Consider the following 24008-nt stretch of genomic DNA (forward strand, 5'->3'; position numbering starts at 1 on the left):
ATGAAACTGTTGAATTTATCAGAACAATAAGATGCTGGACTCTGCATGGTCCACACCCTCAATGAAGGAATCATGACTGGATATGAACTGTACTACTGTAACAATATGAAGGAACTCAACATGGGGGGAGGGCTTTTGGAGAGGCTGGGGGAATCCCAGAGCCTGTGAAACTGTGTCATAACATGAAATTAAAAAAAAAAAAAAGAAAGATAAAGAAAAGATTGATAGCTATGGACTACAATGGCAATGAACCTACAAGTAGGTTCTGGCTTGATCGTATCAGAGCATACCACAAAGCAGCATGTCCGTGCTGAGCAACTGGTCATGGAGGTCTAACCTGCCTTCAGTGGTCAGTGGACAGTGATTCTCAACTCTCCGTTCTGATCGTTCACATCTGAATCCTCACTCATCACAAAATCATGAGGCTGGAATCCTCTTCAAACTAGCTCATGTGAGATTCCCCTGGGACTCTAACAACACTCTTGCTTTATCTGGTACCTGTCGCCAGTTTGGCTCCTTGATTCCGTTCGACGATGAACCCTCCTTTGCCAGAGGTTACAACCCGAACCTTCTGCCTTTCCCCAGGCAGGCCCACCGCGCTGCGGGGCTCGGGCCGTGCGGGGCGGGCGCCTGGGCAGCCCAGGGACTGGACGAGGCAAGTCCGGGCCGCTCCCTGCGCTCCGGTCTCCCAGCGACGGGAGCCAAGGCGGCACAGACACCGGAGCCGGTGACTCCGCGGCGGAGCGCAGGCGGCCGGGGCCATGAGCTGCAGGTCCGGGTAAGCGCCCTGGGCCTGGTCTGGGGCACCACACCGGGGCCGTGCTGGGGCGTCCGGATCTCGCGCTTTGCCGGAGCTGGAAGCAGAGTGTCGTGCGGTGGAGAGATGATAAGGAATGTGCTCCGGGAGCCTAGCGAGTGTCCTGTAATCACCGGTCCTCTGTGCTCCTCGCATCCCGTGGGTACAGATAGGAAGGTCCCAGTTCCACAGGTGAAGCGGCCGGCCAAGTCCTCCGCCAGGTGCTCTGGGTCGCCAGGTACCCTGTGTCCGCCTGCCATCAGACACCTGCGGCACCAGCTGGCTGGGGAAGGACAACAGGTACCAATGCCCCCTGTCGTTCAGAGGCTTAACAACCCTCCAGCCTGCGGGGATCCAGCTGGCTGGGAGGCAGCGGCTCCTGTTGGTGTGAATTCTACAGTCTAGAGTCCGGAATTCTTGAGTTGAAGTTAGTGGTTCCTTCTGGGCGCACTTTTCTTTACTATGGGGAGAGTGAGAGGCATCCATTATGGGGTTACCGTGAGGACGAATGGGGATAGCATGGAGGCACTTGGCACGACCGGTAGTAGACACTGTCTACGTGTTGAGACTCTTACCCTCACGTACAACTTGAAATAACTGTAGATGGGGAAGGAATTGCAAACAGTCCAGAGGTCTCGCTTAAGGTTCTGTCAGTTGTTCCCCACAGTGCCTCTGACATCACCACAGTTCATGACCAAACTGAGAGATGGCGCAGTGTGTGCAGAGTCCTTCCGGTGTAGACCTTCCTTGGGTTTCCTTAGTTCTTGCTGCACGTGAGTGTGTGTGTGTGTATAGAATGTTGAGATATGCATAGGTCAAGATACAAAACTATTCCTCCTTCTCCAGCCCTTGGCTGTAACTCATCTATTCTCTGTTTCTCGTCTCTTGTTCCTTAGAGAGTGTGAACTAGCATGGCACGGTGGCTGACATTTTGAGACTGGTGGTTTTTCACTCATCCTGAAGCATCGCGATCCATCCATGTTGTGTGTGTCAGGTGTCCGGTTTGTTTGTATTACTGAGTCTGTTGCATGCAGCGGTGGTCCAGTGTTTCCCAGCCTTTGCCCATCACCTACAAGGTTGCTGGGAACGCTTGTGCATAGGTCTTTGTGAGAACCTAAGTTTTCCATCCTTTAGGACACATATCCAGTACTACACTCTTAAGGAAGGCTTTCTCCACCATGTGTGAGTGTCTGTGAAGACAGTAGACATTCAGAAATATGTTTTCTGCTTCCTTTTGTGGATCGAACAAGATTTTTGCTGAACGTCAGGAAGCGTGGGAGGTAGGCAGATTAGCAAAGGTCTCCCTTGGGACTGGCTGTCTTGATTCCCCGTTGGATCATTGGTTCCAGGTGAGGAAGGGGGTGCTAGCTGTTGTGTGTGGTGGGTGCCAGCTCAATGTTCCACAAGATGTGCGCTTGTTTCTGTCACGTTTCACCATCCTCGTCATGGGCTGTTTTGACTGTGCTTAGTGAAAGCTACGTCGGGACCAACTGTGGCATTGCAGGTTAAACTCTTCACACACACATGTTAGAATCTGGTGGCCTCTCCTATGGAGTCCTGTTTAAGTCCCAGCTTCTCCTCTTCTGCTCAAGCTCCCTGCTAATATGCCTGGGAAAGCAGCAGAAGATGGCCCAAGTCCTTGGGCCTCTGCCACCCATGTGGGAGACCTGGATGAAGCTCCTTCAGCCTGGCCCAAACTCAGCTATTGCAGCCATTTGAGGACAAAGCTAGCAGACAGAAGATCTCTGCCTCTGTAACTCAGTGTTGCAAAGAAATAAAATAAATATTAAAAAAAAGAAGAAGAAAACCTGTGAGCTATAAGATTTAACTTTCTGACGTTCTTGGTGTTCGTGTTGCAAATGAGCAGAAGACCAACTCTGTGATGATACTGTGGAGTCATACGGGCAGTTACTTACTCATAGGTCATGCCAAATGGGTCAGCTGTCTCTAGATTTCGACACCTTTCTGTCATTTAGCTGTGCATGAGTGAGAATAGTTTTTAGTTGACATGTTGTTTCACTTCTGTTTTCATGATCTAGCTGAGCTAGCCTTTATAACACACACACACACAGAGCAAGTAATAAATATCTAGGTCCCATTAGAGATCAAGCTTCTAAATGCTTTTGCCTCTGGGTGCAGAAAAGATTAAATTTGGTGCAAAACAAGCCTTGAGGAAGAAGCAGCTTCAGGGAAAGACCCCAGTGTTCTTGAATGATCTGCTTCTGGAACAGTGGTGAATTCTGTTTGCATGAGGATTCATGGATAAGTACCTGAAATATAGTGTTTGGCAAATAAGAGAGAATAATTGCCTTGATGTAAATTAGGAACACATGCACACAGAATGACTTTTCAGTGATTTCATGGCCACCTTCAAATTGTCGCAGAGTACAGGAGAGACACAAGTATAGGATGTTAGGCATCTTTAGAGAGCAACTCCTGCTACACTCCAGGAGCCACTGCACCCTCACAGCCCCAGCTGGATTTTTAAGCTCTCACCCTCTAATCAACTTGAGAGTCAAGCAGCACAAAGTTTCTAGTGAAGTACAAAACATTAAATTAATTGTGTGGCAGAGGGTAGGAAAGGAACTGCTGGAGCCCCAAGTTTCCTTGTTGTTAATTACCCTGAAGTAGTACAGTAAGAGGCCGGAGGCAATATTTCCTATTCATCACAATGATGTTTTGCCTGTGCAAGGAAGGGTAGTGAGAGTGGGCTGGGGGCATAAATTAGAATAAAGAAAATTAGGAAATGTGAAAACTTTAGCTCCTTCCTTGCCGATTCTCCTCCCAGTCCTTCCATAAAGCACAGTACAGCCTCCTGGTACTGCCAGGCTTGAAATGAGCGTGCTTTGCAAGATCTGGGCACATTGTCTTGTAGGTGCAAAGAGAAGCTACCTTTCAGGCACAAGACAGGGCTGGAGCGCCCCAACTTCCTGAATGGCCAGCGCTGGGTATTCCTGAGACCAGGTCCCAAGGGCAGCTTTCCGCCTGGGAGTCATCGCAAAGTCCCAGGGGCTCTGAAGGCACAGCCTGGAGAGGTGAAGGCCAGCCTGACCCCACACCCCTTGGCTCTCTACCCGGATCTCAGAGGAACCATGCCTGCAGAGGTGCTATGTCTCAGGGCTTGTGGAAGAACAGCTTCCCTGGGGTCCTGCAAGTTGGTGTCTTCCCCGGGGGCAGGAAGGGGGCAGTCCCAGGAGCCCCTGTGCACCAGCACTCACACAGTCATACAGCTGAAGTTTGCTCCAGAAATGCCTTTTTGCCAAGATAAAGCCAATAACGTGGTCATTCCCACCTTCATGGCTTAAGGGCTCAGCCTCTTGCCTGCCTCTCCCCTCCGCTCTGAGCTCCTGCTGTTCAGTACAAGCTTGTCTAATTCAGGTCTCTGTTCTTGTGCCTCCAGCACCAGCTCCCAGGTGGCTTGGCTGTGTCACATGTGTCCTTCCCTGCCCCTTAGCCATGCCCTCTTCCTCATCCCAGAACTAGCCACCCCTGGGCTCCTCAGCAGTGGTTCCAGCACCATTCAGTTGGTCTCTGGTGAGGATCCTTGGGCACAGGTGCACCTGGAGGGCCAAAGAGGAAGTAGGGTGCCAGCCCTTTCTTTCCTAACAGCTCAAATGTGGAGGTAAGCAAGTACAACCCATGGAGCTGTCTATACCTCCTCTGAGGGCAGCACCCCAATGACCAATCACTAGACCCTGGCTCCAAGGAGGTGCACCTCTTCCACACAACCCCCCCCCTCTGGGGAGCCAGGCAACCAACACACAGACAGGTGGGCTGCAAGCCACATCCAAACCTTGGCCTCCTCTCAGGCTATCTTCTGTCTGTAGCTCTTTGTACAGGTGCTGGAAGTACTGGATCCTGAGAGGAAGCTTGGGGACATGTGGGCTTCTTGTGAGGACACCAGCAAAAGAGCAGAGGAACCCAGAAAACTTCTAAAGAAACGCTGCACCAAAGTCCACCCAGGAGCGTGAGTATCTTTCTTGTAACCCCTGGTGCATGGCTGTCACTCGGTGGAACATTCCAGGAGTGACTTCTCGAAGGGACTCCTTGTTAGTCACTTTCTTAAGTTTCTGAGAAGGGGCCAGGCAAGTCCTGGGTTCTACATTGAGCAGCACTTTCATCTGAAAATGGGCTGATTCATTTAGCAGCTGCACACTCATGGGTGCTGTGTGACTTTTATTCAGCAAGGGGAGAATGACCAAGAACCTGATCAATTGGTCTTCATGGCTCCTTGAATGATCTATAGCAAAAGCTATTTTTTTTCAACATGATTTTGAGGCTACTAATGGGTTGAATTAAAAAAGAAAAAAAATGAAAGGAAGGCTAGAAGATTAATACAGGGACGTGGGAATTATAAGAGAATACACTGAATCCTGGCAACACTTGATTTTAAGCATCACTGTATATTTACTTGTTGGTCTTTGGAACTGAGAATTTGGTTTGAAATTCCCACTCACCTTTCTTGCCAAAACATATCAGAAATCGATTTTCCCAAAACATTTTAGTTCAGTAGGGATAGCTTTCTTTTGAGTCACATTCTTGCTTATGATGAACTTCTGTGTGAATGCCATGGTCAGTATACTTGACGAGAGATGTTTTGAGGTGCACATCAGACTTTTAAAATCCAGTGGTCTCCTTGTGGGTACTGCTGAATGAGATGCACCAAGCAAGCAGAAGCTGGTGTTGTGATGTAGCCGCTGCTTGCAGTGCTGGCGCCCCACATGCCCTTCTGATCCAGAGCTCAGCTGATGCACCTGGGAAAGCAGTAGAGCTTAGCCCAAGTATCTGGGCCCCTACATCCACGTGGGAGACCCATGTGGGAGACCCAGATGGAATTCCTCAATTCTGGCTTCAGCCTGGCCTACTCCTGGTCACTGAGATTTAGAGAACAAAACAGGAAATGAAAGATCTGCTCTCTTCTGAATAAGTCTTTTTTTAAAAAAAAATGAGGGGAGGACAGGGACTGGTGTGATAGCTTAATTGGCTAGTCCTCCACCTGTAAGTACAGGCATCCCATATCAGCATCTGTTCATATCCTGGCTGCTCCACTTCCAATCCTGCTCCTTATTTATGGCCTGGCAAAGCAGTGGAGGATGGCTCAGAGCCTTGGGACCCTGTATTCATATGGGAAACCTGGGGGAGTTTCCTAGCTTTGGATCAGTTCAGCTCTTACCATTGTGGCCATTTGGGGGAGTGAACCAGCAGGTGGAAGATTTTTCCCTCTCTCTCCTTCTCTCTGTAAATCTGTCTTTCCAATAAAAATAAATCTTTAGGGGAAAAAAAGAAGATGGTAAAAATATAAATGGAATTCACTGTACCTCTATGTTAATAAGTTTATCATTAGTGTGTGTGATTATGTGCCAGTTGAGTTTTCCTATCAGCAGATGTGCACCTAGTTTCCTGTGGTTTCCATGACAGTTGAGCACTCATTTGGTGGCTGAAAACATCAGGAATTCATTTCTTCCAGCTGTGGAAGCCAGGCATATGCCAGCAGGGCCCCTATGCTGGGTCCACAGTTTGCAGGGCCTCGCTCTTACCAGAGGTGCTGGGCAGATCCCTTCCTTGCCTCCTCCAGCTGTTGGGACGGTTGCCATCACTGGCCTGTGGTCACCTAAGCCCACCCTCTCAGCATCCTTAAACCTCTGCATTGTCTGCTTCATGTGATCTGATCTTCCTCTCTCTTCTCAGGTCATGTGTGAGGGCATTGGAGGCCCATCCAGATACCCTATCTCAGGTTCCCCGACTTAGTCACACTCACAGAGATTCTTTTCAGATGTTGGGGCGTTTCTGGGTCTCCTGGATTAGCACTGGTCTCCTCGCTGCCTATGTTATGTACCACAGCAGGTGGAGCTACCTCCCGTTTTGTACACCACACCCCTTACCTAGGCAGCCTCTGCTCTCCTTTGGGGCGGAACTCCTGGAGAGAGGTACTCATGCTCCCTGCTTCCTTTTTCCTTCTCTTGAACTCACAGGAGTCGGTCCCTCCAACATTCCATCAAACCTGCTCTCGATCAAGGGTACCGCTGCTCTCCAAGTTACTCAACACTTCTCAGTGACCACTGCACGTGATGTGTCAGTAGCCATCGATACAACTGGTGGTGGGAACTGGATTGAGTTCCAGGCATCAGGCTTTGGTCAGGCCCAGCCCCAGCTGTTGTGGGTATTTGGGGAGAGACCCAGCAGAGGGAAAATCCCTCTCTGTCTCTTTCTGTCTTTTTCTCTACTTCCAAATAAAATGAAAATAGTTGTTTGAAAAAAAGGATTTTACATAAAAAAAAGACTGTGTGATATTTCCGTAAACTTTAAGCTCAGTAATTTGGGTTTTTACCTGGCACATATTTTAATAAATGGTACTTAGGATTTTAAATATCAACTTACAATGGTAAAATGCTATACAAGTTTTGTTATAATTAATCATAATACATTTCTCTCTATGATATTGATGTTGATTGTAGGAATGTACTCTTTGAAAGATCAAAATGTAATTTCTGTAGCTTGCAATGAACTGTTAGAAATCTATTGTTCCTTCATTCCTTTGTTTTTTGTACACTTGTTTATTTTTATTTGAAAGATAGAATTACAGAGAGTGTAGGAGAGACAAATAGAGAGATCTTCCATCTACCGGTTCACACCCCAAATGGCTGTAACAGCTGGAGCTGGGCCAGGTCAAAGTAAGGAGACTGGAGGTTCTTCTGGGACTCCCACATGGATGTAGGGGCCCAATGACTTGGGCCGTCTTCTTCCCAGGTGCCTTAATAGGGAGCTGTACTGGAAGTGGAGCAGCCAGAACTCAAACCAGAGCCCATATGGGATGCTGATACCACAGATGAAAGTTTGACCTATACTACACATTGGCCTGCCTTCCTGCTCTCCTTCCTCCTCTCCTCTCCTCTCCACTCCTCTCCTCTCCTCTCCTCTCCTCTCCTCTCCTCTCCTCTCCTCTCCTCTCCTCTCCTCTCCTCTCCTCTCCTCTCCTCTCCTCTCCTCTCCTCTCCTCTCCTCTCCTCATCACTTCCAAAATGTATTTATTTAAAAGGTAAACTAACACAGAGACAAAGAGAAACAGAGAGCTCTTCCATTTGTTGGTTCACTTCCCAAGACTGTGCCAGGCTGAGAGAAGGAGCCTGGAACTCCTCTGGATCTTCCCTGTAGTAGCAGGGGCCCAAGCATTTGGGCATTCACTGCCTCCTAGATGGATTAGCAGGGGGCCAAGTCAGAAATAGAACCTCTGGGGCTTAAATCAGCACTGTTATGGGCTGCCAGGCCTGTAGGCAGCAGCTTAATTAGCTATTCCACAATGCCAGTCCCAGAACTATTGCTGGATGCTCTGCTTTCCCCACAATGCTGTTTGCAATCTACTTGGATTCACTGCACCTCATACAGTCACACTTGGATGATCTCATTATCCCCAGTCCCAAGAAGACTCCTGCATCACATTCAGGTCAGTGGTTCCCTGAAGAAAAATCAAGTGAGATGGAGACACTCCATGATGACAGACCTCTTCTTCAGGAAAGCGCCCGCCAAGCGGTCAGTGACTTCTGCAACTGGCTTGCTACTTTGGTAAGTTAGCAGCAATACCCTCCCCACCCTGATGTTTTTTTAAAAATGTATACATTTATTTACTTGAAAACTATGGAGAGAGAGAGAGAGAATATCTTCCGTTTATTGGTTCACTCCCCAAATGACTGCAACAGCTGGAGCAGTGCCAAGCTGAAGCCACGAGGTTGGACCTCTATCCAGGTTTCCCATGTGGGTGGCAGGGGCCCAAGCATCTGGGCCATCTTGTGTTGCTTTCCCAAGTATATTAGCAAGGAGCTGGATTAGAAGTACAGCTAGACCTGGCACTCATATAGGATGCCAACATCATAGTCTGTGACTCAACCTGCTTTTGTAAAATACTGGCCCCTTGGCCCTACATTTCAGAGTCATGTTCAAATTACTTTTATTAAAAATAGATTTGGAGTGGACGTTCACTCAAGTGGTTGTGCCAATGACTGGGGATGCCTCTAGGACCTGCGTTCCTTGAACGCTGGTGTTTTTAGTGTCTTAGTCAATATATCACTTAGGATTGTTTAGTTAGCAAGTGCCTGGAGTATAAGAGGGAAAAGAGAGTCATCCATAAATACTGGGTGCTTTGGGCACAGCTGGATCTAGTTGCTGGATTTTTAGGTGCTGTCTTGTCTCTTGCCTACTCTCCTGCATCTGACTTTATTTTTAGGCAGTCTTTCTCTGAGAGGCCAACAATACACACTTAATTCTCAAGCTTACATCCTTCCAGTATGAAATCTTAGCAGGAAGAGTGTAATTTTTTTCCAGTAGGAAAAAGACAGGACTATTCTCACTGGACTAATGTGGGTCATGTGTGTGTACCTGAATTAACAACTTTGATCAAGGAGGTAGAGTATGCCCATGATCTAATCTTAAAGCCCAGAGATGAGGATGTCCAGGAACAAGCTGATGAAGGGGAAGGGAGGAGGATCCCCAGTGGGCACTTGGAGGGAGCACCTGCTGGACAGGGCAGGTGGTACCTCCTGGACCTGTTGTCTGAACCACTGCTGGATTATCTTCCGGCTGCGTTGGGTGTCCCTGATTCCCAGCCCTTCTGAGTCTCCGTCCACATTCTGAAATTTCTGCCGCTACTAATCCGCTGCCCCATGGCTGACCTTATTTTCAGTCCCTCATGGCCGAGATCTTGTCTTTATCTCCATTCCACAGCCTCAATCCCTATCACACCACCCTGTGAGATGTTCATAACACTGGCTTCTCCTTTTCTTTCCATGCTATTGATTTACTTTTTTTTTAAAAAAACTTTTTCCATTTTTTATTATGTTTTTGACAATCTTTACATAGTTAATTAGGGTAAAAATGTTCAAGGGCTACAGGAAAGTGGGTAAGACTATCATTTCCATATTGTTTTGTTCATGTATCTGAGGTAAAGGGAGATATTGAGGGTGAAGCCCCACTGAGTCTCCCACCCACCCCAGGTCCTGGATGTGGAGCATGCACCGAGGGTTTTGCTCAAGTGGTTTTGATAGTTCGCCAGCCATGAATTGCTGCCATTCTCACCACTCCAAGCACAATAAGGTCGTTGAAGAATCTACTGATTGACACAGTCCATCATAGAGTCTCCATTTGCCCAGCTCTTCATTGCCAACATATAGCTGAGGTGGCTATATGACTGATTGACAACAAGCTGATTGACTTGTTCCGTCCTCTGTTTTTTCATGGTTAGGGTTCTGAGTCCGGCAGTTTGATTGGGGAGATCCCCAAAGAAACTTTGTCTGAGGTGTTCCCAGACCAGATTCTTGTATGTACTAGCAAGTACAGGGCCCGGCACAGTTCATTGCCCCAATCAGCTGGTGGTTGCAATTGCTGGGTTGGTTCTGTTTTCAGCCCTGACTTCCACTGGAACCAATGGGTGTTGCAGTCCAACCTGGTTCTGCCCAGCACATACTCGGCCCTCGCATAAACCAGTGGGAGCTGCAGCCTAGTCAGAGCAACCCACAATTACCTCCACCAGACCCGCCCCCTACCCTGGTTTACCAGTATGTGTACAGCAGACTAGTCCAGTCTGCCCACATCCCATTCTGCTCTCATACAGGTCAATGGGTATTGAAGCTTAGATCCATCTAACCAGCTCAACAATCAAGCCCTCATGGGTGTTGTTGAGTGCCTCTCTGTCTAGCCACCCCTGCCCCTGTCCTAGTTTTTGTGCCCTCAAATGGTAGTGGTAAACCAAGAGGGAGGAGCTCGCTATTTCCCTCCTAGGCCTCTCCCACTCCCGGAATATGCACTCTCTAGGTGGTTCTGTGGTTTGACTTGAGAGAATTAGCCCCTAGTGCCAGCTTCTGCCAGCTGATGCTGTGGCTAAGCCCAAACAACCCTCACCCACTCTAATTTTGTTTGCACAGGTTGAAATAATCAGCCCAGCCTGGCTTTTCTCTGATCTAGTTCATATGAGGCACACAGGTGTTATAGCCAGGCTTAGTCTGGTCCGCCCCAATCCCAGCTCACGCTCTCCAGTGGGAGTAGCTGTCCAGCAAAGGAACCCTCCCTTATTCCCCTGCCAGCTCCGCCCCTCCCTTCCTGGTTCTCACGCATGCTGGTTGTGCGCTGTGGTCACATTGATACAGGCAACCTCACCTTGGCATTCTGTATTGTGCACTGGTTTTTGTCATGACCAAACCTGGCTCGACCCATACTCTGTTCCAGTGCTCAGATTTGCCAGTGGATGACGTGAATTGATTCAGCCTGGTTTGCCCCCAACCCATGCCAAATGTATGCCAGTGGGAAACTTTCTATGGCCTGTTCTGGGCTGTTTCCTATCATGCTTCTTGTGCTTACCTGCAGGGTCTGTGCCCTGCCAGAGCAGCTGCCCAGGCTCCTCCATCAGAACCTCTCCCAGTGCCATATTTTGCACACACCAGTGGGTCCATGAGCCAGCCCTACTCAATTCACTTCCTGTCCTAGCAGGAACAATGATTTACTTTTTATGTCATTCATTCTGCTGGCTCTGTGTTTGCGTCCTTATTCTTTCAGCTTAGCTTTGACCCTGCTTGACCCCTTTATGCCCAGACTCTAATTCATGACTCTCCTCTATAAATCTCCCTCTGACTTCAGCTCCAGCTGACTGCATGTTTTTCTCTGTGTTCCTCAATTTCTAATGTTCCAAGTTAAGAGTCTGTCGAGTCCAATTTATCTTTTGCTGTTAAAATCATATCACAGGGCAACTGGCAGCCTATAAGAGTGGCCACAGTTAATGTGCCCAGCTCCACTCCACCCACCTGTGGCTGGGCGAGGAAGTGAGTTCACCAAAAGTGCTACCACCAACTTGAGCCCTAGCTAAGGTGGCTTTGCTTGAAGGACTGTGAGTAGAGCAAATGCCAACACGTCTAGCTGTGTCAGGAAATTACCCCTGGGTATGTCATTGCTATGAAGCACTGGTAAAGTTTGTTTTGATCAGACTGGTTTTCCCACAGGGACTCCCGACTTCCCGCAAGTCCTAACCTGTCTTTTAGCATACTGACTTGTCCCTGTGGACCCCAAAGCCTTCCTGCCTCCAGTGGATGCTGACTAAACATTTTCTACCCTTTGCTGCAAACAAGCCTTCCAGCAATGGTCCGTATCTCCCTTAGAGGAGAGAAGAAAGCAAGCAGCCTTTCACCATTTGTCCTTGATTCACATAATGGGTATTTTTCCAGGGAAATCTGAACATTGATGAAGAGTTTATCCTGAAACAGTTTGACGTTGACATTCTGAGCAGGCCAAATTCAGATGTCCTCCGTGTGATGAGTCCAAGCCAGGTTCCCCCGGAGCTGTGGTGTCGTGTCAGCTTGAGGAAGGGGCCACAGCCAGAACTCTTTCAGAAGCCAAATGAGAAGAGGAAACCCCCAAAGGCCCAGGTGATTATAGAAGAGGATTAGACTATCAAAGAAAACTAAAATGAAATAATGTCTTAAATGCTCTTATATTCTGGTTTCAGGGAGCACTGGCTTTTTAAGGTACAATTCTTGAGTTTTTTTTTTTTTTTCATTTGTTCAGTGAATGAATGTTTAAGACATAGGCCAAATTCAGCTATGCAAGCGAGTCAATGTCATTCAGATTTACTATGAGTGTCAGTCATTTCTTAGAGACCATCTTTTTATATGTTTCTTATGTTGAAACTAGCAGCTAGTGGAAATATACATGAATGCTTATGACTCATGAACAAGAGTAAAATTAATTAATTAATACAATAATTGAAAATGCTGCTGATTTTATGTCCAAAGAATTGCTAGCCTTGTTGACCATACGCAATTATTCCTGACCACATGACTTGCCTAACTGTTAACAAATTGCTCTGTTTCCTCGTGTGGGGTTGCTGTGAAGATAGCAAGACAAGGGAACAGAAAGGTAGCTCAGCTTGCTGGTTCCCAAGGGCAGCCGAGTGGTCTCCAAAGTGCTTCTGAATGATGCTGCGTCCGTGCATGTGTAAATATATGTTTGTAGACACACAGACTGCGGCGATCAGTAACACACTTTAGCACCCAAGTTAGGGGCAGAAAGGGGAATTCCTTTCTCTTTGGGAGCAAACCGCTGTATGATTTCTAATTATTATCCTCTGCCACTTGTATGTTATCTTTGATATTATGTTTCTAGTATTCTAGACACAGTCCATTTTGTCCTCTACAGCTGAACTCAGTTGACTGATCCATGTCCCCAAATGTTCTGCTCTCACTCTTGACTTGCTGTAGCAGGCTTGCGAAACTATGCCTCCCATCACTAGCACCGACATTTTGTTTTTTTCCAGTTGCCTTTCATCTTTGTAAGAAGTAAAAGTGCCAAACGACACTGGGCAGGCAATTATGTCCACCGTTCCTGAGGCCTAAACTCTTGCTTGTCCTGACGCTGAGTTAAGGCACATTGCTCAATTCTCTAGACTCACCAAGCGTTGCACAAATGCTGCTTTGTGAACCATAGTGGTTATTTCCAAAACTGAACTTCTGACTGGCAGGTGGAGGGTCACTGTGCAAAAGTTCAAACTGTAGCTCAACATGGTGATGTCTTCTGGTTGCACATCTCTCCAGCGTGGACTTGCTGGTGATGAAGTCCTCCAGCTCTTGTATGGCTGGAATCATCCTTAGTCCGCCTTCATCTTGGAAAGGTATTTAGGGATATTGCATTCTGGGTTTTTTGTACTCCAAGGATGTCTTCCACAGTCTTCTTGATTGTATTGTGTCTGATGAGACATCTTAGGTCATTACTAACTTTGTTTTTATGTTTTTTGGAGGAGTCCTGGATAATTTCAGCTGTTCTCTTAGCCACTGATTTTGAACAGCTTGATTATGAAACACTTTTGTGTATTCCTCATGTTGCTTATGCTTGGGATGAGCCTGTTTAACTGGTAGGCTTATACTTCTCACCAAACTGAAAACACTTTGATCATAATTTCTTCATAAATTTAGTTTTCCTTTCAGCCCCTTGCCAGGATTCAAATTACAGTGTAACTGGGCTGCCTAATGTTTTGTTACAACTCAGTTCAGTTCTGTAATAAATTTTTCTACACTATAGATTCTATTGTTAATCCCCCTTAGTTTGTGTATTAATCTCATACTTAATAATTTTCACTTCTAGAAATTTGATGTGGGTCTATATCTTGTGTCTCTACTTAATCTTTTGAACATAAAAAATATAGTTACAGTAATTGCTTTGATGCTCTCATCCGATAATCCTGTCAGTTTCCATTATTGGTTTATCTCATTGATGTAGATCATGTTTATCTGCATACAAGTGTGTGTGATGATCTTTGAGTGGATAGTAGGCATTGTGAATTTTACCTTACTGGTGTTGGGTATTTTCATATTCCTGTAAATACTCTTGAAATTACTTCTGGGATGAAATTGAGTTATTTGGAAAAGCTTGATCATTGGGGACCTTCCTAAAATTTGCTAGGAAGGACTAGAGTAATATACAGTGTAGGAGTGAAACTTCCATGTTTTCTTCTTAATGCCTTGTGAATATTTAGGTTTTCCAGGAGGAAGAAGGCACTGTTCCTGGCCCTGTGTGTGTCCAGACACATTTTCTTCTACTCTTTTGGTTTATTTTTTGTCTGACTTTGGATAATCTTCCTCTGCTCCCCAGACAGAGGCAACCCTCCATAAACCCCTGGAGTTCTCTCCCTGAGCAGTTGTTTCCTTGCTGTTACTTGGTGTATCAAACTCCTCTGTCTTGGCCTCCCTGGACTCTTAGTTCTGTCTTCTCATATTAGAGCCCAAGGCTCCTAGGTTCCTCCTCTTTGGATGTGACCTGGAAACTCAAGGCAGTAAGCTGGCACAGTTACGGAGCAAATCAACGACAATGGAAGACTCTTTCATATTTAAGGAGCTTACAGTGTGGCAGGAACAACTAAGTGGATAATTAACTATAGTAAGATGATGTTGTATTGTGTACAAAGTGTAGGAAGAAATATCAATTCTACCAGGCCTAAGTGGGGACAGTTCGTTATAGCCATCACAAAGGAGAGTTTGTTTGTACTGGATCTTGAAAGATGACTAGGAAAATGGAATGTTCTAGGACTCGACTTTTTCAGCGTGGCTTGGTGTGGACTCTATTCCTCCCTCCCAGTGCCTTTCCCTTCTGTTTCTTTTCTCCCTTCCTTTAATTCAGTGGTTCGCAACTGAGGATGATTTCATTCCCTCTTTCACAATGGGGGATATTTGGCAACATCTGGTGATGACGTCTAGTATTTAGAGGCCAGCGATGCTGCCAAAGATTCTACAACATGCAGGCCAACTACCCCTTTGCCCCCAAGAAAGTGTTACCACTCACTAATGTCAATGGTGCCAACATTATGTTAAGAAATATTTGTTGAACACCTATTAAGTGCTAAGAATTGTTCTAGATACAGGGAGATGTACCCAGGGGAAAAAAAATCTGTAATGCTTAACAATTTAAAGAATGGAAAGAGACAGAAAAACAAGCAGAAAACATACAGCAGATTAAATGGCAATAAGTGATGTTAAGAGAGTTAGGGCAAGAAGACAAAAAGTATTGTGAGGGAGTTACAATTTCTGTATCAGATGGTGGGGAAAGATACTACTGAAAAGATGATATACATTAAGAGAGGGGATTGAGCTGTGTGCAAGTCCTGGGAGAAGTGTTACAGCAAGGGGAACAATGGGTCAAAGGCCCTGGGGCAGAGGTGTGACAGGTGGCTCTGGAAATAGCAAGGGGGTCGGTGTGTTTGGCATAGAGGAACTGAACCAAGGCCTTGGAGGAACTTGCTCCTGTTCTGCTTTCTCTGTGGTCATTGGGCATCTGTGGCCTGAATCCAGAGTGTCCACGCATTCCGCTGCTTAGTTTAAACATTGAGTGAGGGGAGAAAGGGGCAGAATCGTTGTGAGTTCGTGTTTGTTTGTCCCACTCCATGATTAGATTACATTTTGTGATGAGACAGAGTTTAGATGTTGCGTCAGGTATGAACCAAAAAGAGGTTCTCTTTACATTCTTGATGCACTGCTGAGGAATGGGAGAAAGAAAGGAATGGGATCTGTTTCTTCCTTCCTCTTTCTGTCTTCCAATTAAAGAGACTGAGATTGTTTAATAATTTTAAAAAGTAGTGTAGCATTTATGAGGCTGAGTATCATATGGGGCCCTTACCATTTCACAAATGAGCATTTTAAGTAGCCTGCCCATTGGCTCACGACTGTAAAGGAAGAGAGAAGGCTGTGTTTGAACCAAGATCTGTCTGAATCCAAAGGCCATGTTCCTAATTATCTCCTCAACCATGAACAGTTCATGTTTCCTTTGTAGAAGTGAAGTATGATGAAGTCTCATAAAATACTTTGGTAAAAACCAACCACAAACTCACAGTAATGATACTTGTTTCTTTCCAAAGCTAAACCTTAGATTTATTGAGCTAAAGCAATGACTCTAGAAACTCTGTTGCTTTATGCAGAATCCTTGTAAGCTGAAGAGAGTGAAGATGAGGTATGGGGCATGGTACCTCAACACCAAGTTGTGGAAAAAGCATAAAGCAGATGAACCTTTGCTTGATCCCAAGGTCTCACAGCAAGCTCCAGATGAGAACCCGGAAAGGAAGCTGCAAGAGCAGGTATATGTAACAGCTGAGATCACCTGAATTCAAGATGATGCTATGCACCTGCCAGCCCATGCAAGTGCTAGAGTCCCTGGAGTAGTACAGAGGTTCCTGTAGGTACTTACACCATGGAGTCAGCAATGAGAAAGCCACATTTTGAGCTAGCTCTTGGCTTCAGGGTAGAGATCATGTTTCTAAGTGGGGCAGTGGTACTCCTCCCATGTGGATGCCAATTCAAGTCTTGGTTCTCCCACTCCTGATCCACTTGCCTATTAATGAGTCTGGGAAAGCAGCATAAGAAGGCCAAAGTGGTTGGGCCGCTATATGGGAGACCTCTCCCTCCTCAAACAGTTGTCTTTTGATGTGGTCCACCCTGGATGTTGCAGCCATCTGGGAAGTTATCCAGCAGATGGAAGATCTCTTTCTCTTTCCATCTCTCTATAAATCTGCCTTTCAAATAAATAAAACAAATCTTCTTTAAAAAGTAACCATGGTTCCTACACCTGGTATAGTAAAACCTGGTTATCAGAGGTTTTAGGCACAGGAAGGATCCACAACAGGGAATTGCTTGGTAGTGGTTTTGGATCCAGGTAGTGGTTATCACTTGGTGAATGGCTCCCCCTATGCGCAGCAGGTGGAACCTGGGGCCCTGGACCCCCAAGCAGTGAGCAAGGCACTGGTTCAAGGGGAGGCTGATAAGGCACAGACACTACAGTAACACTGCTTTCTTGCTGGGAACGTTCAAGCATTGACTCTTCTCGATTGACTTCATTTCGACTGTAAATAGTCTTAGAGTATTGAATTTCTTTTCTTTTTAAAAAAAGATGTATTTTATTTTTATTGGAAAGGCAGATTTCCAGAGAGGAGTAGATATAGAGAAAAAGATCTTCCCTCTCTAGTTCATTCCCCAAGTGACCGCAATGTTTGAAACCAAACCTATCTGAAACCAGAAGCCAGGAACTTCTTTGGGGTCTCCCATGCAGCCACTGGGTCCTAAGGCTTTGGGCCGTCCTCTACTGCTATCCCAGGCCACAAGCAGGAAGCTGGATGGGAACTGCAGGAGTGGGATATGAACCAGTGCCCATATGGGATCCTACTGTGTGCAAGGTGAATACTCAGCCACTGAGCCAGCGCATGGGGTCTAATATTGAATTTCAATTACAGAAATCGGGACCATATGGTGTTCAAACTGTTGCATCTCCAAAGGATGCATGAACAATGAGAAGATGTGATAAGATTAAGTCTTTTTTGACTGTCATGCCTCCTTCTGAGGTTAAGATTTGTAAATTGGCGGTGCGTTTTTAACCTGAAATAGCTCACCTTCCAGACATCCGTGCCAACAATTCATTAGCTGCTAAAATATGTTTCTTGTCCTTGATGCGAGGGTGAGAAAAAGGGGTAAAGGAGGGAGAGAAGGTTGGGCGTTTTAGGAAGCCATCCTATTCATCAATTTATGAGCAATATTTATGCACATCTTCCAAAGTGAGACGGAGGTGGTTTGAAATGAGGCGCTGTATAAAGGGCTAAATTGTTGGGTGGGTGTGAGTCCCACCTCCCGATGGCTGACCAGTTTCCCTGACTTCCTGTAGGAAGAGCGGCTTGCAGAGCTCCAGGGTACAGCTGCATTCCGGGACTTCATTCTCCGCCGGGGTTACAGGATGCCGAGCGTGAGTACAGGGTCGCTTCCGAAGCCAAGCCGGTTTGAGCGCCGCCTTAGTCTAATGCCCCGACAGGTGCACTACTCCTGCAGACTCGGGCCCTGGCAAGGAGGGGCATGTTTCTCCCCAGCAGAAGAGAGAGGATGTGGTTTTGCCCTTTCTTCTACCTTTTTAGTCTCTGCTGCTCTCAAAGGGCCATCTCCCCCCACCCCCAGGGACCCGCCCTTGGGCATGAACCGAAAGAGTGTGTGTCTTCAGCCCTTGACTAGGACTCTCAGGCAGGATTCCCTAGGAAATTCTTGTCCTTTACCTCCATGGCCAAGGACAAAGAGCACAAGGTGTAGACGGAGAATTAAAGGTCGCCATTAGAGAACTTGGATACAAGGAGACCTCCAAGTTTTGAACAATAGGCTCACTAGAGATACTTAATACATGCATAATAGCTGCCTGATTCTTATAGTGTATTTATATACAATATGCTACATAGGATTGCATAGTATAGTTTTATATTTTATATGCTTAATACGTAGCATATACTTACATGTTTTATGTTAATACATAGTTATATATATTACTCTGTTTTATATTATTGTGTGTTATGTGCGTATGTATGAGTTGTTCAAAAAATTTATGGAAAGGTATGTCATGAAAAAACTGTGCACAGATTTTAAAAATGTTTTTGTCTCCAACTAAGCTTACATTTTAATTGCATTTTTCCACAATCTTTCAAAGTGCTTTCATCCGTAGATAACAGGTCTGTTTACACGTGAAGATATTATGATCCTCTTCACATTTTGAGTGGCAGCGCATTTTTGTTATTCATTTTGGGTTGTTTCTTGTTGTTTGAGTTCAGTCTGTCTATGGACACATCATCGAGTTTTGGGCTGGAGGAAGCAAGCCAAACACCTTGGTGAGCCTGATGTTAGCTGTGTCCACTAGAGAGAGAGAACCCCTGGCCACAGCCAACTCCCCTGGGAGAGCTGTCACTTGAGACCTGCCAATGTATTGTCCCTGTATTCTTAGCTCCTGTCACCTCTGTTTTATCAATAAGATTTCAACTCAGAGAGAGGAATCCTCTATTGCGGTGAAATGCATATGCATACGCACACCTGCTCACAGTCATGACTTACGTGTAGCTGTGCATAGTCATTCTCTCTCTTAAAACCCCTGATGTAGGTGTGACTGTGCCTACCCGTGGGCAGACGTTCCATGAGATGTCCCACTTGGTCATCCACCCATGGCTTCCCTCCCCCTGCTCCTTGTGTGGGTCCCAGGCCGTCAGCCACAGTCATGATCAGGCTACACTGGGCTGCACAGGGTGGAGTTTGGGCACAAAGCAAGTGTGATTTCAACCTGAGTATTTCTGATCATTAGGATGTGCATGCCTCATGGCCAGCTCATCCACATAATTTTTGTGTTGTTGTACGAGGACGTGTGTCAAAGAGTGAAATTTTGAATCTGGGTACAGTGGTGATTTTTTTACAAGGACTGAACAATGTTTGCTTGTGTTTTTCAGTTCCTTGCGAAGATATATGCTGGGAAGAAAGGTAACTGTGGGACTCCCATAAAACCCAGTCAAGGCTAGAAGATTCTGAGCAAAATGATTAGGGCAAGTTTATTGACTGTGTACTTGAAGAGTGCTTTTGCTTGATTGAAAATGTAAATAGAATTTAGGATAAATGTCCTATTGTGGAGGGACAATGTTGATTTGGCGACATCTGTAAATGCAATAATATCTAATACTTAAAATAATTCCACATGGCTTTCTGTCTCATGTAATCAATATTTTATGTTTTTAGTAGCTAGAAAGTCAATATTTACATGTAACTGTGCATTTACATGTAACCTTGCATATCAATTTAAATATTACATAAGTATCAATTGCTTATAAAAATCAAATAAAAATTAAATCAAAGCAGTTACCTTATTCTGCTTCTCCGGACTGTTATTTTCACTGGTTTTGAGCGAGTACTGCTCTTCCTCTTTCTTTACAGTATCATATTCTTCCATTTCGAATTAAACTTACAGAGGTATTTTCTTCTTTGGGAGGGGCATGTCAATTTTAGTAATAAATGTGTACCTACGACATAAAGCCATAGGTTAGAAAGTTTAGTGAAGTCTCAAGATGACACACACTTATATATTACAGTATAAAGCTTTTTTGTTATTAAAAAGTGTTATATGTCACACATATAGTGATATATTATATTTATATATTTATATACAATATAGAGGGTTTTGTTATTAAAATGTGTTGTAATATATTTAAATGCATTTATATTATACTATATTATGATATAAAGTTTTTTATTATTAAAAAGTGTTGATGATCATGTTAGAAAAGTCACAAAATGTAGACTGGCAAAAGGAGTGTAGAAAATTCCAATAATTGGAGTCAGCAGTAATCACTCACGAGAATGAATCCTTCTGGGTCATTCTCTATATAAAGGACACTCCAGACAATATAATCTAAAGGAATTTATTATAGGGATATTGGGTCCCACACATTATCTTTATGGATGAAGGACCTGATTGGAGTTACCTTACCAAGAATAGTACTCAAACTCATGCCTCTTAACTGAGCTGGCACAAGCGTCTCCAGAGACAGCCTAGGCATGCACATGGTAACCACCATGGCAAGTGGTAGCCACTGGATGCTGGCTGCCGCCTCCCAGAGCCACTCCCTCTGCAGCCTCTGAAAGCAGGTGCAGCTGGGGGACCCAGGCTTGTGCTTGAGAGAAGGAGGCAGAGAACAGTGGTACATGGTGTTCTCAGCTTCTGTAGAATGATGAGCTCTTTGAATGCGCAAGGTCAATATAAATCATTTTAAATAAAATACACCCACACCCACAAAAAGACCTTTTCTGCAAGGAATGCCACTATTCCTCCTATTGTAGAAGGCACAATCATTTCAAAAGGACCCAGTTCAAAGGAATGGAGTCCATTGTTAGGCATGACTTCAAATACCAAATCTATAGAGGATGATCATTTTTCTTGGTCTGTCCTGATCCCATCTCAATCTTTTGTATGCTGAACTGGGTCCATTGTAATGTACTTAGTGGTAGTCCTGACCAGCCAGGATGTTGTTGGTCAATGCATGCACCTGGAGGGGGCGGCCCCAAGGGATCTCCTGGTTTCCAAGGCTCTGTTGTAGACCAGTTTTCACCTGTTAGTGATGATTTGTCACCCCCGTACCATATTGCTCTCTTGCTTTGGGATTCTTCAAGTGCCATGAGGAGTGACAAGGCAACAGTCTTAACTTCCAACTAAGTAAAACTACTACTGTTTCTATACTAGTCAAAGCTTTAAATTATCAGAGCCCAGTTATGGAGTTAAGAAGTAACCATTTTGGCCTGGCACAGTAGCCTAGCAGCTCAAAGTCCTCACCTTATATGCACCCAGATCCCATATGGGTGATGGTTCTAATCCCAGCTTCCCAGCTTCCCAGATCCCTGCTTGTGGCCTGGGAGAGCAGTCAAAGACAACCCAAAGCCTTGGGACCCCGCACCGAGTGGGAGACCCGAGAGAAGCTCCAAGCTCTTGGTTGTGGATCAGCTCAGCTCTGGCTGTTGGGGAGTGAATCATCGGATGGAAGATCTTCCTCTCTGTTTTTCCTCCTCTTTGTATATCTTACTTTCTAAAAAAAAAAAAAAAAAAAAAAAAGATCTTTTAAAAAAAGAAGTAACCATTTCTGGGGCCAGTATTGTGGTTGGTGTAATGAGTTAAGCTGCCATCCCCTAAGTCATCCCATATAGGCACACCAGTATCCCATATAGGCATTGGTTTGAGTCCCAGTTTTTTCATTTCCAATCCAGATCCCTGCTAATGCATGTGGGGAAGCGGCGGAGGACAGCCCAAATTCTTGGGCACCTGCATCCAAGTAGAGACCCAGAAGATGTTCCTGGCTGCTGCTTTGGCTGACCAAGCCCTGGTTGTCGTGTCCACCTAAGGAGTGAACCCTTGGATGAAATATCTGTTTCTCCCTATTTCCCTCTCTTCCTCTCCCTTTCAAATAAATAAAAATAAATATTTCTTTAATTAAATTTTTAAAGAAAAGAAGTAATATTTATGCAAGTGATTCTTTTTTTAAATTTATTTCATTTTGTGACACAGTTTCATAGGTTCTGGGATTCCCCCAGTCCCACCCCATGCCCACCTGCCATGTTGGATTCCTCCACATTGCTGCAGTTGTACAGTTCATATCCAGTCATGATTCCCTCATTGCGAGCATGTACCATGCATAGAGTCCAGCATCTTATTGTCCAGACAAGTTCAACAGTTTTCATTGGGAGACCATTCCTGGTCTGAAAATAGAACTGGCAGAATACCATCCCCTGCAATGAAAACTCACAAAACAACATCAACAACAATTTACAACATTATGGAGTTAATTGGTATGGCATTGAATGACTAATATGTTAGAAAATTATGCAAGTGATTCTTATAGAGCTGCCCCTCCCAGTGCTGTTGCCTGGTTCTTGACCCAAGTGTTCTGGCTCTGGGGGAAGAACATACATAGCTTGCTTGCTGACTCAGAGTAAACACTGCATATTGAAGGTCTTCAGTGTCAGTCAGCTTTTCATTACTATGACTACAGACCTGAGACAAGCTACCGTTGGAGGAAGGAATTTTAATTGGTGGACAATTTTGGAGATTCACAGCCCAACTGATACTATTGCCCAAGACCTGGCAATAGTGTCAGTTGAACATCTAAGGAGGGTTGCTAATGCTTGCTTGAGTACAGGGGAAGGATGAGAAGGGAAGCCAGGTGGCAGAGAGGGCAACTGAACCCAACTCAGGCCTCTTCTAAGAACCACTTTTCCAGATCACAGTGATCCAGCAGACCTTCCATGAAGCCCCAATCCTAAACTCCATAATTGGTTCAAGTTTCTAGCTTCCTGTACTACCCTTAACTCATGACTTGGGGGATTAAATGTTCACAGGAGTTGGGGACCACATTCTCTACAACTATTGTATCTCCCATGTGGTGTTATAAATAAAGCTTTCTGCACCTCCTATTAGGCCACTTTGGGGTAAATGGACACGGCAGAGTGTCAACTCATTGTCTCACCACTTTGGCTGTAAAATTCACTTTTAGAACTACAGCACCTGTGTTAGGCTGTGATTTTGTGGCCGGTGCTGTTGTAGTGTGTTGATTTTTCAATCAATTGGACTGGGGAAACATCCCATAAGGTCAGAGGTGTAGGCAAGGGAACCAATGGTACTACAAGGGCCAGTGCAGGGGCTCAGTAGACTCAATTTCTACCAGCAAATTCCAGCAACCCATATGGGCACCAGTTTGTGTCTTGATTGCTTCACTTTCCATCCAGCTCCCTGCTTATGGCCTAGGAAAGCAAGGCTTTGGGACCCTGCACCCATGTGGAAGATCCAGAAGAGGCTCCTGGCTTAAGATGGCTCAGCTCCATCCCTTCTGGCCACTTGAGGAATAAACCAGTGGGTGAAAGATCTTTCTTTCTGTTTCTCATTGTCTCTGTAAATCTGTCTTTTCAATAAAAATAATCAAATCTTTAAAAGAAAGAAAGGTGGTATGGTACAAATGGGTGTACCACAAATTCTGAGTATCTATTTGCTCATGTCGACTTCTATACAGACAACTGCCTCTTCATTGGAGGACACTGTACAACTGGGCAACTAGATGTGTTCTTTGGAGCCACAGAAACTGAGTTCTAGCCAAGTTCTGCCATGTATTAGCTATATGGTCATGGGCAAATGACTTATCCTGTGTCTGCTTCAGTCTTCTCGTCTGACATAGAGATGATGGCAAGAACAATAGTAGAATCTCTCAGAAATTCTATGTGAGGATAAAGGGAAATGTACAGGCAGAGTGTTTAGCATGGAGCCTCGCACACACAACTAAAGTCAGCTGACTTGGTAGCTTGGTGGATCAGATAACACCCGGTTACAGGCACTGGTCACATGGTTACCTAATGCCCCATGATCAGGCTGCTGCATTTAC

At 45.3% G+C, this 24008-nt stretch overlaps 1 protein-coding gene across 1 annotated transcript; it reads left to right on the plus strand.

The window, feature by feature from the left end:
- The first annotated feature begins 230 nt into the window (after positions 1-230).
- FAM47E (family with sequence similarity 47 member E) lies at positions 231-19953 on the plus strand. The gene is made up of 9 exons (XM_040967143.1): positions 231-258; positions 447-1017; positions 3672-3900; positions 4624-4763; positions 8209-8356; positions 11998-12198; positions 16233-16388; positions 17963-18040; positions 19548-19953. Exons 1-9 carry the CDS (start codon positions 231-233, stop codon positions 19614-19616), a joined length of 1620 nt encoding a protein of 539 aa, XP_040823077.1. The 3' UTR covers positions 19617-19953.
- The last annotated feature ends 4055 nt before the right edge of the window (positions 19954-24008 follow it).

The sequence above is a fragment of the Ochotona curzoniae genome, unplaced genomic scaffold (assembly GCF_017591425.1).
Source record: "Ochotona curzoniae isolate NIBS_2020 unplaced genomic scaffold, NIBS_Ocur_1.0 scaffold_4506, whole genome shotgun sequence".
NCBI lineage: Eukaryota > Metazoa > Chordata > Mammalia > Lagomorpha > Ochotonidae > Ochotona > Ochotona curzoniae.